This window comes from Dipodomys ordii, unplaced genomic scaffold (assembly GCF_000151885.1).
Source record: "Dipodomys ordii isolate 6190 unplaced genomic scaffold, Dord_2.0 Scaffold3, whole genome shotgun sequence".
Lineage (NCBI taxonomy): Eukaryota > Metazoa > Chordata > Mammalia > Rodentia > Heteromyidae > Dipodomys > Dipodomys ordii.
This window is the reverse complement of record NW_012267219.1, coordinates 1,994,537-2,009,748: the sequence shown is the minus strand read 5'-3', so window position 1 is coordinate 2,009,748 and position 15,212 is coordinate 1,994,537. Positions and strand designations below refer to the sequence as shown.

The 15,212-nt window shown below is 47.8% G+C and overlaps 1 protein-coding gene across 1 annotated transcript in view; it reads left to right on the top strand.

Annotated features, from left to right (window-relative positions):
• Positions 1-9,021: 9,021 nt before the first annotated feature.
• Positions 9,022-15,212, top strand: part of Ptges3 (prostaglandin E synthase 3 (cytosolic)) — a 22,702-nt gene continuing 16,511 nt past the window's right edge. The window contains exon 1 of the mRNA XM_013022321.1: positions 9,022-9,443. Within this exon, the coding sequence (XP_012877775.1) occupies positions 9,442-9,443 (2 nt within the window). The 5' untranslated portion in view covers positions 9,022-9,441. The remainder of the gene's footprint in view (positions 9,444-15,212) is intronic.

Below are 15,212 nucleotides of genomic sequence, written 5' to 3'. Positions count from 1 at the left end.
TTGTCATTTGGGAACATTTCTGTGGTTCTACAACAAATACTGCTCTTAGGTACATGCCCTTCATTTGATGTTGCCTTCAAGCTCTCAGTCCTATCCTGTGTTATACTAGTCCTAGCATACTTTCAAGACTGGGAAGGTTTATAATGCCAAATCTTCAGATAAGGCTTTTGTTTCATTTTCTTGATTTTGTTCTTTTTGGTGCCAGCTCTGGGGCTTGAACTCTGGTCCTGGGCACTATCCCTGAGCTTTTATGCATATGGCTAGCAGTCTACCACTTGCCACAGCTCCACTTCAGGCTCTTTTAACTGTTAGAGATAAGTGTCATGGGACCCAGGCACCTGTGGCTCACGCCTGTAATCAAACTACTCAGGAGGCTGAGATCTGAGGATCACGGTTCAAAGCCAACTATGGCAGGAAAGTCTGTGAGACTTCAATTACACCAGAACATGAAGTATCACTGTAACTCTAAGTGCTAGCCTGGAAGTGGCGCTGTGGCTCAAGTGGTAGAGCCTTCACCTTGAGCTAAAGAGCTCAGGAACAGCACCCAGGACCAGAGTTTAAGCCCTATAACCGACAAAAAATTAAAAAGTGTGACTTGAGCAAAAAAAGCTCAGGGACAGCACCCATGCCCTGAATTCAAGCCCCATAACCAGCAAAAAGAAAAAGTCACAGGCTTTTCTGCCAGGGCAGGCTTCAAAATGTGATCTTCAGATCTCAGCCTCCTGAATACAGGACCAATAGATTAGGCATGTATTTTTATTCTAATAGACCTCCAGCTTTTTTTTGGTGGGGGGGTCTGGTCGTGGGGCCTGAACTCTGGGCCTGGGTGCTGTCCCTCAGCTCTTCAGCTCAAGTCTAGCACTCTACCACTTGAGCCACAGCGCCACTTCTGGCTTTTTTCTTATATGGTGCTGAGGAATTGAACCCAGGGCCTCAAGCATGCAAGGCAAGTGCTCTACCACTGAGCCACCTTCCCAGCCCACCTCCAGCTTTTTTTTTTACCAGGTCCTGGGATGTGATCCTTCTGAGTAGCTCAAATGATAGTCATGGTTACCATGTTAAAAATCTCAACTTTTTGCATGGGCTGCCTAAAGCCTCACAATTTTCCAAGTAGCTGGAACTAAACATTTGAGCCACCCAATTACCAGTCCATGGACTGGGGATTGAACTCGGGGATCTGCATTTTTTTTCTTTTGCTTTTTGTCAGTCGTGGGGCTTGAACTCTGGGCTTGGGTTCTATCCCTCAGCTCTTCAATTCAAGGCTAGTGCTCCACTGTTTGAGCCACAGAGCTACTTCGGGTTTTCTAGTGGTTTATTGGAGATAAGAATCTCTCAGACTTTCCTGCCCTGGCTGGCTTTGAACCTTGATCCTCACTCAGATCTCAGCCTCCTGAGTAGCTAGGATTACAGGCATGAGCCACTAGCACCCGGCCACCTAAACATTCTTGCTTTTTCCCTCACAGCTGACACTGTACTACTTGAATCACATTCCTACTTTCTGCTAGTTAATTGGAGAGAGTGGAGGATTTGTCTGCCCAGACTAGCTTCAGTGATCCTCAGACCTCAGCCTCCTGAGTAGCTATGAGTACCCAGCTTTGTGTTGATAATTTCATATGGACCACAAATAATTTTATTTTCAAACAATCCTTAGCATTTTGATTTTACTCTAAGCTATTTTCCTCTGGCTGGTGGAAACCAGTGTGAAATTTAGATACTGTTTTCTTTAGTCCTTTGAGGTAGTTCTTCCCCTAACCTATATATTTTCTTTACACACATGTACTAACCAACACTCAGTTAACTCAAGGGGAACTCCCAAGAGTTCCAGAAATCTTTTTTTTGGGTCCAGTTGTGGGGACTGAATTCTGGGCCTGGGCGCTGTCCCTCAGCTCTTCAGCTCAAGGCTAGCGCTCTACCACTTGAGCCACAGCGCCACTTCTGGCTTTTTGCTTATGTGGTGCTGAGGAATCGAACCCAGGGCCTCATGCATGCAAGGCAAGTGCTCTACCACTGAGCCACCCTCCCAGCCCTCCAGAAATCTCTTGATGTGAAGTTATCTCCTGAGAGTCTACCCTGCCTTCTTCTTTTACTCCCCTCACAATGGAAATTTTCAGGCATTAACCTGAATCTTAACATAGAATTCTATCACATTTGTTTCCCATCTTTTTTTTTTTTTTGTCAGTCATGGGGCTCGAACTCTGGGCATGGGCACTGTCCTTGAGCTTTTCAGCTCAAGGCTAGTGCTCTACCACTTTGAGCCACTTCCAGTTATCTAGTGGTTAATTGGAGATAAAGACTCTCATGGATTTTCCTGCCCAAGCTGGCTTTGAACTGCAATCCTCAAACACCAGCCTCCTGAGTTGATAGGATTACTGACTGGCATGTGCCACCGGCACCTGCTAGTTTCCCATCTTTAAAGAAGTTCCTGATATCTTTGTTGTTGTTGGTGGTGGTGGTGGTGGTGGTGGTAGTGGTGCTTATGGGGCTTGAACTCTAAGCCTGCGTGCTGTCCCACAGCTCTCCAGCTTAAGGCTAGCACTTGAGCCACACTTCCAGCTTTTTCTGCTTTTGTGGGGCTGAGGAATTGAACCCAGTGTTTCACGCATGAAAGGCAAGCACTCTACCATTGAGCCACCTTCCTAGCCCATTGTTTTGAACCATTGTTTCATATATTTTGTCAGGCCTTTATGCATGTGCCAATCCTGGGGTTTGAATTCATGACCTGGGCATTGTCCATGAGCATTTTGTGCTCAATGCTAGCACTCTACCACTTGAGCCACAGCGCCACTTCTGGCTTTTTCTGCTTATTTGGTGCTAAGGAATTGAACACAGGGCTGCCTCATGCATGCAAGGCAAACACTCTACCACTGAGCCACCTTTCCAGCCCACCAGTTTCCATTACACATTTTATTTATTTTTTTGCGGGGGGGTTCCGGTCATGGGTCCTGAACTCTGGGCCTGGGCACTGTCCCTCAGCTCTTCAGCTCAAGGCTAGCGCTCTACCACTTGAGCCACAGCGCCACTTCTGGCTTTTTTCTTTGTGCTTATGTGGTGCTGAGGAATCAAACCCAGGGCCTCAGGCATGCAAGGCAAGCGCTCTACCGCTAAGCCACCTTCCCAGACCCTCCATTACACATTTTAAAACCCTAAGACTTAATTTCATTTCTTCTCTTCCATGACCTTATTTTTCCTTATTTTCTCCTGCCTTATTCAAGACAGTTTTCCTGTCTTCAACTCCTCCCTTTCTAATGGCTTCTCTCCCCCTTCCATTTCTTACCAATCCCACACACAAAAAAAAATGCTCTCAACTACAAAATGTATACAAAATTATCATTCTACTCCTCCATCTGTTTCTTTCCATCACAGCTAATGGTGTCACATTTCAACCAATCTCCCACACTGGAAACCTGCTTATCTCTTCCCTTTTCTAAATAGACTTCAAGGCCAGACACATCAAAATTCTGTTGAGCCTTTTCCCATTCCTACTGCTTCTGTTGTACTTCTGGGATTTAGATCATTGCTCAACTACCATATTTGCAGTTTTTCTGAGCTCCAGGCAACAAATGTAACCAATGTTTTTGTTGATGGTGGTCATGGGGTTTGAACTCTGGGCCTGGGTACTGTCCTTGAGCTCTTCAGCTCTACCACTTGAGCCACAGCGCCACTTCTGGTTTCCTCATGATTAATTGGAGATACGAGTCTCATGGACTTTTCTGCCTAGGCTGGCTTTGAACTGTGATCCTCAGAGCCCAGCCTCCTGAGTAGTGCCGAAGCCCAGAGCTCAAGCCCCACAACCAACAACAACAACAAAAAATTGGTGTTAGCCTATCAAAAACATACAACTGAGGTAATTTCATAATGCCTTACTATAAATATGGTCAGTAAAACCACAAGTACCTTTTCTAGAAAATTAAGCCCTGGCTGAGTGCTGGTGGGTCACACCTGTAATCCTAGCTACTCAGGAGGCTGAGATCTGAGGGTCACAGTTCAAAGGCAGCCCAGGCAGGAAAATCTGTGAGACTCTTATCTCAAATAAACCACTCAGAAAACCCGAAGTGGCGAAGTGGCGTTGTGGTTCAAGTGATGGAGCATTAACCTTCAGCTGAAGAGCTGAGGGACACTGCCCAGGCTGAGTTCAAACCCCACAACTGACCAAAAAAAAAAAAAGAAGAAGAAGAAGAAGAAGAAAATTAAGCCCTGGACAAAAAAGTTAAAAAGGGATGGGGAGCCAGGCACTGGGGGGCTTCATGCTACTTGACAGTGAGATCTGTAAGACACTAGGTTCAAGCTAGCCTTGACAAAAGAGGGTATAGATCAATGGTAAAACATGAGATGCTAGTTTCAAACCAACTCAGAGATGTCATCCACTATGTGCTCTGGATAATTTTTTTCTTGTTAGAACTAGGGCTTGAATTCAGACCCTCACTTGTCTCTTTCAAAACTGGCTAACACTTTTTTTTTTTTTTTAGTGCTGGTTCTGGGGCTTGAACTAAGGACTTGGGTGCTGGCCTAAGCTTCTCTTCCTCCCCCCCACAAAGGTTAGTGTTCTACCATTTGAACCACAGTTCTACTTCTGGGTTTTTGCTAATTAATTGCAGATGATAAGTCTCATGGACTGCCCAGTGCCAGTGGCTCACACTTGTAATCCTAGCTACTCAGGAGGCTGAGATTTGAGAATCAAGGTTCAAAGCCAGCCCAGGCAGGAAAAATCCATAAGACTATTATCTCCAATTAGCCACCAGAAAGCCAGAAGTAGCACTATGGCTCAAGTGGTAGAGTGCTAGCCTTGAGCTGAAGAGCTGAGGGACAGCACCCAGGCCCAGAGTTCAAGCCCCACAACTGACAAAAAAAAAAAGTCTCATGGACTTTCCTGCTTAGGCTTGGCCTGGAACTATGATCCTCAGATCTCACGTTCCTGAACAGCTAGGATTACAGGTATGAATCACCCATGATCAGCTTGTATTTCTTTCTTTTTTTTTTCTTTGCCAGTCCTGGTGCTTGAACTCAGGGTCTGAGCACTGTTCCTGAGCCTCTCTGTGCTCAAGGCTAGCACTCTACCACCTGAGCCACAGCACCACATCTGGCCTTTTCTGTTCATGTGATACTGAGGAATCATACCCAGGACTTCATGCATGCCATGTATGCTAGGCAAGCACTATACCACTGAGCCATATTCCTAGTCGTTCTACCGCTTTTTTTTTTAAATCTGGGTATTTTGTTTCCCCTAAGTAGTAGGCTTTTGAAAGTCAATAGTTTGTAATATGTCATCTATAAACTCAATATTCCAGAGGCTTAGTCAAGAGACTCGAAATTTCAAGGTCAGCCTGGGCTCTAAGGTACAACCCCATTAAAAATAAAAAAGCTGCCAGGCGCTGGTGTCTCATGCCTGTAATCCTAGCTACTCAGGAGGCTGAGATCTGAGGATAGCAGTTCAAAGCCAGCCCAGGTAGGAAAGTCTGTGAGACTCTTATCTCCAATAAACCACTAGAAAACTGGAAGTGGCACTGTGGCTCAACCGGTAGAGCGCTCGCCTTGAGCTGAGGAGCACAGGGAAAGCATCCAAGCCCAGAGTTCAAGCCCCACAACTCACCAAAATAAAAATAAAAAATAATGAAAGAGTTGGGGAATGGGAAGGTGTCTCAGTGGTAGAGTGTTTGCCTTGCATGCATGAGGTCCTGGTTCGATTCCTCAGCACCACATAAGCAGAAAGAGCCAGAAGAGGGGCTGAGGCTCAAGCAGTAGAGTGCTAGCCTACAGCTGAAGAGCTGAGGGACAGCGCCCAGGCCCAGAGTTCAGGCCCCATGAACGACAAAAAATAATAATAAAAAATAAAAGTTAAGTCAGGCCCCAGTGGCTCATGCCTGTAATCCTAGCTATTAAGGAGTCTGAGATCTGAGGATCACAGTTCAAAGCCAGGCCAGGCAGGAAAGTCTATGAAACTCTTACCTTCAATAAACCACCAGAAAAAAAACAGAAGTGGCTCAAGTGGTAGAGCACTAGCCTTGAGCTGAAGAGCTAAGGGACAGCGCCTAGGTCCAGAGTTAAAGCCCCATGACCTACCAAAAAATAAAAATAGAAATACGAATTAAAAAGTTAAAAAATATAAAGTTAGGGGCTGGGAAGGTGGATCAGTGGTAGAGCACTTGCCTTACAATGCATGAGGCCCTGGGTTTGATTCCCCAGCACCACATAAGCAAAAAAGAAAAAAGCCGGAAGTGGGCGCTGTGGTCAAGTGGTAGAGCGCTAGCCTTGAGCTGAAGAGCTGAGGGCCAGCGCCCAGGCCCAGAGTTCAGGCCCCACAACTGGACCCAAAACAAACAAACAAAAAAAAATATATAAAGTTAAAGATTTGTATTGCTTGGGGATTTTTTTTTTTTTTTTGGGTCCGGTTGTGGAGCCTGAACTCTGGGCCTGGGTGCTGTCCCTCAGCTCTTCAGCTCAAGGCTAGCACTCTACCGCTTGAGCCACAGCGCCACTTTCGGCTTTTTTCTTTTTGCTTATGTGGTGCTGAGGAATCAAACCCAGGGCCTCAGCATGCAAGGCAAGCACTCTACCACTGAGCCACCTTCCCAGCCCGGGATTTTTTTTTTTGAGTCCAGTCGTGGGGCCTGAACTCTGGGCGTGGGCGCTGTCCCTCAACTCTTCAGCTCAAGGCTAGCGCTCTACCACTTGAGCCACAGCGCCACTTCTGACTTTTTTCTTTTTATGTGGTGCCGAGGAATCGAACCCAGGGCCTCAGGCATGCAAGGCAAGCGCTCTACCACTAACCCACCTTGTATTCCTTTTAAGTGGAATTTGAGCCCAAAATTCAAGTTCCACCATTCCCAATACTGTCTTGCTCAACCTAGTTGCTTAATATGATGTCCCTATTCTGTGGCACTTTTTTCTTTTTTGTCAGTCCTGGGGCTTAAAATCTGGGCCTGGGCACTGTCCCTGAGCTCTTCAGCTCACATCAAGCGCTCTACCACTTGAGTGACAGCGCCACTTCCAGTTTTCTGGTGGTTTATTGGAGGTAAGGGTCTCATGGACTTTCCTGCCTGGCTGGCTTTGAACCATGGTCTTCAGATCTCAGCCTCCTGAGTAGCTAGGATTACAGGCAGGAGCCACCAGTGCCTGGCCTTTGTGGCACTTTTAAGCTTCTATTGTGTTCTAACTAGCAGTGAGTTTGGGGACATGTCTCTATACGATCCTTAAGTGGTCTTAGGGCCAGGTGCTCCTTCCTACTCAGGATGCTCAGATCAAAAGATCCTAACTCAAAAAGCCAGCCCAAGCAGTAAGAGCAGTAAGAGAAGCTGTGGCTGGCTCAAGGGGTAGAGTGTTAGCCTTGAGCAGGAAAAAAATAAAAGCCAAGGGGGAGAGCATGAGTCCTTGAGTTCAAACTGGCACAAAAGAAAAAAGAGGTGGGGGGAGGAAAAGAGGGATGGAGAGACAGAGGAAAAACTGGTCTAGTTTCTTGTTACTAACCACCACTAGCGGTTAAGGCACAAAGCTTCCCTGCCTCAAACTGATGTGCTTGGGGACACCTACATCCTAGACAGTCCCCTCAAATATCCTTCCTGTGTCACCTAGGGCACAAATTTCTTTCTTTCTTTCTTTCTTTTTTTGTGGATCCGGTCGTGGGGCCTGAACTCTGGGCCTGGGCACTGTCCCTCAGCTCTTCAGCTCAAGGCTAGTGCTCTACCACTTAAACCACAGCACCACTTCCGGCTTTTTTCTTTTTGCTTATGTGGTGCTGAGGAATCGAACCCAGGGCCTCGTGAATGCAAGGCAAGCACTCTACCACTGAGCCACCTTCCCAGCCAAAGGCACAAATTTCTTAAAGCAGTGCCACATGTCTGCTCCCACAGGTAAACAGTTCCTCATGCCGGGCGCTGGTGGCTCACGCCTGTAATCCTACTCAGGAGGCTGAGATCTGAGGATCGCGGTTCAAAACCAGCCCGAGCAGGAGAGACCATGAGACTCCTATCTCCAATAAACCACCAGAAAATCAGAAGTGGCGCTGTAGCTCAAGTGGTAGAGCGCTCGCCTTGAGCTGATAGAGCTGAGGGACAGCGCCCAGGCCCAGAGTTCAAGCCACACGACCGACAAAAAAAACAAAACAGTTCCTCATTTCCTTTGCTGCCCTGGACAGGGTCTCTGACATTTACAAAACTGGGGTGAGGGACCCAACTTTTGATTTATGATGTCAACTCTTTTTCGCATATTTTATGAACACAAGTTTTTCACCTCTTTTGGGGATTTTTTTTTTTTTTTTGCCAATCTTGAGGTTTGAACTCAGGGCCTGGGCGCTGTTCCTGAGCTTCTTTTGCTCAGAGCTAACACTCTACCACTTGAGCCATAGCCCACTTCCGACTTTTTCTGTGTATGTAGTACTGAGGAATCGAACCCAGGGCTTCACGCATGCGAGGCAAGCACTCTACCACCGAGCCACCTTCCCAGCCCCTCGCCTCTTTTTGAAGGAGTATTTCCTCAGGGTCTAGTTTACTCCCTCAAAAATAACCAGTGGCAACCTGGGAGCAGGTGGCTCACGCCTGTAATCCTAGCTAGTCAGAAGACTGAGATAGAGGATCTTAGGTTCGAAGCCAGCCAGCACAGGAAAGTCAGTGACACTCATCTCCCATTAACCACCAAAAATCCGGAAGTGCAGCGTATGACTGAAGTGGTAGTGAGCTAGCTCTGAGCAAAAAACTCTGGGACAGTGCCCAGCCCGGGTGCAAGCTCCAGGACTGGCACCCAAAGCCGAAAAGATTTAATGATAATAATAATAATAATAAAACCCATGGCCCATTTGGGGGTGAAGTCTCCAAACCCGGCGCCCCTCCGCTGGGGTTTCCTCCCACAGCGAGCCCAGCCGTTCCAGGGGAAAATCGCGCGCAGGGCTCGAGCGAGAGCGGTTCGTTAGGGGACCAACGGTTTTCTAACGCGAGACTGGAGCGCGGGAGCAGAGGCGGGATAGAGTCAGGCCCGGAGGGGGCAGGGAGTAAGGACGAAGGGCGGGGCCGGCACAGGAAGGATCGCGAAGGAGCTGGGAGGCCCCGCCTTTTCCGTAGAGATCTCTAGAAAGCCGCGCAGGAGCCCCAAAACAAAGACTGCGCACGCGCGGCGGCAAGGCCCGGGCATTTTGCTGCGTCACCAGCCGCCGCCCGGCCTCACCACCCCTAGCTCGCACGCACGCACGTTCATTCTCCGTCCTCGCGCCCCTTTTCCTACACTTTCCTCTCCTCTTCGACTGAGGAGCCGCTCTCGCGCGCGGTGCATTCTGGGAATCGAGGTCGATCCCGCCGCCGCCGCCGCCGCCACCGCTGCCTTCGCCTGAGGGGAGCGAGAAGAGGCCGCGACCCGAGAGAAAACGCCGGAGTCGCCACCGGAGAGGAGTCGGCTCCACTGCCGCCGCCGCTAGAGAGGCCCGCCCACCCGTTCGCCCGTCCCCCTGCCCCATTCACCATGTGAGTGCGACATCCCTCCGCGGGAAGGTCGCCGGGAGTTAGGTGGAGGCCGCTCTGGGGGCGCCCGGGGAGCGGCCTCCCCCTCGTGCGGCCCTGGGGCTCTCGCGGCTCCGCGGTGGCCGTCGTCCTGGTGTGTGGGGGGGTGGGGGGGTCCGAGATCCTAGTTCCGGTTACCGTTGGCGGGTGGAGGACATTTTTCCTCCTGATGTCTGCTTTTCCCATCTCTTTGCCGCTTTCCCGGTTTCAGAAAGCGCACTTTTCCCCTTTCGGGCAGTGTGGGCTGCTCGGAACTCTCGGGAACTTCACCCTAGGCCTAAGGTCTGGGCGCTTTCCGCCATGCGGCCCCGGGGAGGCGTGGACCCTCGTGGAGAGGGCCCCGTGGCTTCTTGGGCCGCCGAGGCCGACTGCACCTGTGTTGGGAGCCCCCCAAGAACTGATTGGGTCTCCGGGCGGCGCCACGCGGCCCTCCGCCCTGAGCGGCCTCCACTGCTAGGCAACTCGAGGGAGGCCACGCCGTCGCCACAACTTCCACTTCCTCTCCTGGGTCTCGCTTTCTTGAGTGTGGGTCCTTGCAGGCCTCCTCCCGACTCCAGTCTCTTGGAAAAACAAAACAAAAACGAAGGTTGCTCAAACGCCTTAGCTCCCCTGGCAGGAAGGAGTTGCTACCATTGAGTTGGTAGTTCAGCACGTGTCGAGTGGAAAGATACTTTGTGGACATTTTCTGGGGTCCACCATGAGCTTCAGGTGATGTTTCATTCTCTTTCAGGGTAAGGATGAAATAGCTATGTAATTTTTTTTTTTAGCCATCTAACTTTTATTAGGTTAAAAGAAGTTCTTGCTGATTTGAACCGGTTAAAATTTTGTGTGTATGGGGGGGGGGGGAAGGACACATCCTTTTCCAGACTACATTTTTCTCAGAAGAAGGTTTTTAGATCTTGGAACATATTTTTATGTCTTGAATATCAACTGCCTCAAAAAAGGTTAGGTTATAGAGAGCAATTGAAAGAGTTATTTTTTTTAAGTATTACGCTTTTAAAGGTTTTCATAGAGATATAAGTGGATAAGGCTGCTCCACAGGCAGTTGATGACTGAGGAAAACATGTAGTGTACTGTAAAGGGTATAAGAATTGTGGAAGGAATCCCCACCCCCGCCTCCCCAAAATGATCTTCTAGAGTAGAGGTGTGGCTCAGGTTGCTGAACTTGTGTGCCAAGCAGGAGGCCTTGAGTAAAAAATCCACTACCCTCTCCCCCCAAAATAAATGTGTACTTTTAGTATGTTTTATTTTTGTATGCCAGTCCTGGAGCTTGAACTCGGAGCCTTGCACTATACCACTTGAGCCACAGCTCTACTTCCAGCTTTTTTGGTGATTAGCTGGACTTTGCAGCTCCCTGTGGCTTCCAGCTGATTCTGATCTCAACCTCCTGAGTAACCACTGGGGCCCGATTTTGTGGTATTGTGTTTTTTTTTTTTTTTTTGCGGGGGCTGGGCCTTGAACTCTAGGCCTAACTGCTGTCCCTAAGTTCCTTTTGCGCAAGGCTAGCACTGCTGGCTTTTTCTGTATTAGTTGGAGATGAGAGCCTCCAAAACTTAACTGCGTAGGCTGGCTTCCAGCCTCAATCCTTAGATCTCATCCTTTTGAGTAGTTAGGATTATAGGCATGAGCCACCAATGCACCTCCCGTTTTTGTATTTTTATTTAAAAATAAAAAGCATTTGGAATTAAACCCAGGGCCTCTCACATGATAGGAAAACTCTACCATTTACCATTAAGCTATATCCCCAGGCCAAAAGAAAATTTTTGTATAAAACAGCTTGTTCTGGGAGAGTCGGTGTGGCAAGGAATGCCAGTCTTAGAGGCCTCATATCTTTTTTTTTCTTTTTTTTTTTTGGTCTGTCATGGGGCTTGAACTTTGGGCCTGGGCACTGTCCTTGAGCTCTTCAGCTCAAGGCTAGTGCTGTACCGCTTGACACTCAGTGCCACTTCCCATTTTCTGGTGGTTAATTGGAGATCAGAGTGTGCCTGGGCTGGCGTTGAACCTTGATCCTCAGATCTCAGCCTCCTGAGTAGCTAGGAATACAGCCCTGAGCCACATGCGCCTGGCAGTTTTTTTCCCCCCTGTCATGGGGCTTGAACTCTGGGCCTGAGCCTGTCCCTGAACTCTTCAGCTCAAGGCAAGCACTCTACCATTTGAGCCACAACGGCACTTCCTGGCAAATTTTTTAATTTTATTTATTTATTTTGTCAGTCCTGGGGGATGAACTCTGGGCCTGGATGCTGTCTGTCTCTTAGTTCTGCTCAAGGCTAGAGCCCTACCACTTGAGACACAGCACCACTTCCAGCTTTTTTCTGCTTATGTGGTACTGAGGAATCAAACCCAGGGCCTCTTGCATGGGAGGCAAGCACTCTACCACTGAGCCAACTTCCCACACCCTTTAATTTTAATTTTTTTGTAGGTCATGGGGCTTGAACTCTGGGCCTGGACTCTGCCCCTCAGTTCTTCAGCTCAAGGCTAGCACTCTACACTTGCCACAGCACAACTTCCTTAAAGGCCTCATATATAAACTTTTTTTTTTTAATGTTTTTGTCAGTCGTGGGGCTTGAACTCGGCTTGGGTGCTGTCCCTCAGCTCTTCAGCTCAAGGTGAACTTTGAACCGATATCCTCATATCTTAGCCTCCTGAGTAGCTAGGATTACAGGCATGAGCCACCGGCACCCGGCTTAAGGCCGCAGATCTTTTTTTTTGGTCCATCATGGGGCCTGAACGCTGGACCTGGGTGCTGTCCCTCAGCTCTTCAGCTCAAGGCGAGCGCTCTACCACTTGAGCCACAGCATCACTTCTGGTTTTTTTCTGCTTATATAGTGCTGAGGAATTGAACCCAGGACCTCATGCATGCAAGGCAAGCACCCTACCACGAAGCTACCTTCCCAGTCCAGGCCTCACGTCTATACTTTGAAATTTTAAGTCGAAGGTGAATTGTCTGGGTTAGCAACATGACTTAATAGAGTACAATACCTATTTGCCTTTTGGGAATTAAATACCTTGTTTAAATTGGCCTAAATTCGCTGGTGACTAGTGCTAGTAATCCTAATGACTTTTCAGACTGAGATCTAAAGCTCCTTTTTGTTTTGTTTTTTGTTGTTGTTGTTGGTTGTGGGGCTTGAACTCTGGGCCTGGGTACTGTCCCTGAGTTCTTCAGCTGAAGGCTAGCACTCTACTACTTGAGCCACTGTGCTACTTCCTGTTTTCTGGTGGTTTATTGGAGATAAGCGCCCAGCTTTGAAGCTCCAGTTTTGAAACCAGCCTAAACAAACAAATCACTGAATCTTCAATTAACTGGCAAAAAAGCAGAAGTGGAGATTTAGCTCAAGTGGTAAGACCCCATCCTTGATTGGAAAATCCAAACTTTTATGTGGCCAACTTCAAGCCACTGTACTTGTGTAACCTGTGTAAAAAATGGACTAAAAGCCAGGCGCCAGTGGCTCACGCCTGTAATCCTAGCTACTCCAGAGGCTGAGATCTGAGGATCATGGTTCAAAGCTAGCCCAGGCAGGAAAGTCCAGGAATCTCTTCTCTCCAGTTAAGCACTAGAAAACCGAAAGTGGAGTTGTGGCTCAAGTGGTAGAGCACTAGCCTTGAGCTGAAGAGCTGAGGGACAGCAGCACCCAGGCCAAGTTCAAGCCCCATGACCAGCCAAAAAAAAAAAGTTCAGATAAATACTTCAAAAATGAAAGTTCTTGTTCTACAAAAGAGTTTTAATTCAACTTGTCAGTTTATCCAATTCATAATAACTTAAGTAATTATAAAGTCACTTGAGTTGAAAGAAAAAAATTTTGGTACCTTTTTTTCCCCCCAAGTCCTGGGGCTTTAACTGAGGGCCTGGGCATTGTTCCTGAGCTGCTTTTGCTCAAAGCTAGCATTCTACCACTTGAGCCACAGGGCCACTTTAGGCTTTTTCTGTTTATATTGTACTGAGGAATCAAACTCAGGGCTAAATATATGCTAGGTAAGCACTCTACCAATAAGCCACATTCCCAACCTTTCTTTTTTTAACAGTTAATTGGAGGTGAATATCACTGACTTTCTTGTCCTGGCTAGCTTTGAACCACAATTCTTAGATCTCAAATAAGTACTAAGCTGGATGCCGATGGCTCACACCTGTAATCCTAGTTACTAAGGATGCTGAGATCTGAATATGGAGGTTCAAAACCAGCCTGGGCAGAAAAGTCCCCTTGAGATTCTTACCTCCAATTAACCACTCAAAAATGGGAAGTGGTGCTGTGGCACCGTGGTAGAGCCTAGCTAGCATTGAGCACAAAGAGTCTTCAGAGACAGTGCCCAAACCCTGAGTTCAAACCCCAGGACTGGGGGTAGGGGGGAGGGAACAAACAGGTACCTATGTTTCTTGTTCTTTTTTTTCCAGTCCTGGGGTTTGATTAAGAGTGTGGGCACTGTCCCTGAGTTGCTTCAGCTCAAGGCTAGCACTATACCACTTGAATCAACACTTCTGACTTTTTCTGTTTATGTGGTACTGAGGAATAGAACCCAGAGCTTCATGCATACTATGCAAGCACTCGACCACTAAGCCACACACATTCCCACCCCTTGTGTGCTTTTGACCTGTCTGGAACCATTCTTTTTGGTGCCTGTATCTTGTAATAAATTTCCCAGAAATGTACTGTAACTATCAATATTGGTTGAAGATTTCACTTGGCTATCATTCATTCATCTTTGTAGGGTTGAACCTCTCATCAATCTTTTAGTGACCATATAGTTAATTTCTCTTAAGTCAGAGGTACCTGATGATCTTTGTTCAATGTTGATTCCTTCACTATATTGGAACCTGGCAAATAGGTATTTTTTTTCTTCTTCAGTTAGACTTTAACTAAAACTGCAGTGACAAAATTATTTTTTTGGGGGGGGGGGTCCGGTCGTGGGGCCTGAACTCTGAGCCTGGGCACTGTCCCTCAGCTCTTCAGCTTAAGGCTAGCGCTCTTCCACTTGAGCCACAGCACCAATTCCAGCTTGTTTCTTTTTTCTTATGTGGTGCTGAGGAATTGAACTCAGGGCCTCAGGCATGGAAGGCAAGCGCTCTACCACTGAGTCACCGTCCCAGCCCCATCAGTGACAAAAATTTTGAGTGCTAACCACTAAATTAAGATTAGTATGGAGCTGGGTGCTGGTGGCTCAGGCTTACAATCCAAAAATACTCAAGAGGCTGAGCTCTAAGATCATGGTTTGAACCCAGGCTCTGAGTTCAGCCCCAAGAATATTACAAGTACACACACAAAAAGACACAAGGCCAGTGAATAATAATGTGGACCCAGAAATCCATATGCTACCAACATAAGTTGGGAAAAATGAATAAATTGTGCTGAGGAAACTTGATGCCCATTTGCAGAATGAATCTAGACTATCTCTTTCAAAAATCAACTTGGGCTGGGAAGGTAGCTCAGTGGTAGAGTGTTTGCCTTGCATGCATGAGGCCCTGGGCTCAATTCCTCATTACCACATGAGCAGGAAAAGCTGAAAGTTGCACTGGGGCTCAAGTGGTAGCGCACTAGCCTTGAGCTGAAATGCTGAGGGTCAGGGCCCAGGCCCAGAGTTCAGGCCCCACGACCAACCAAAAAAAACCTAACTCGGGCTGGGAAGGTAGAGCGCTTGCCTTGCATGCATGAGGCCCTGGGTTCAATTCCTCAGCACCACATAAGCAAAAAGAAAAAAAGCTGGAAGTGGTGCTGTGGCTCAAGTGATAGGGCGCTAGCCTTG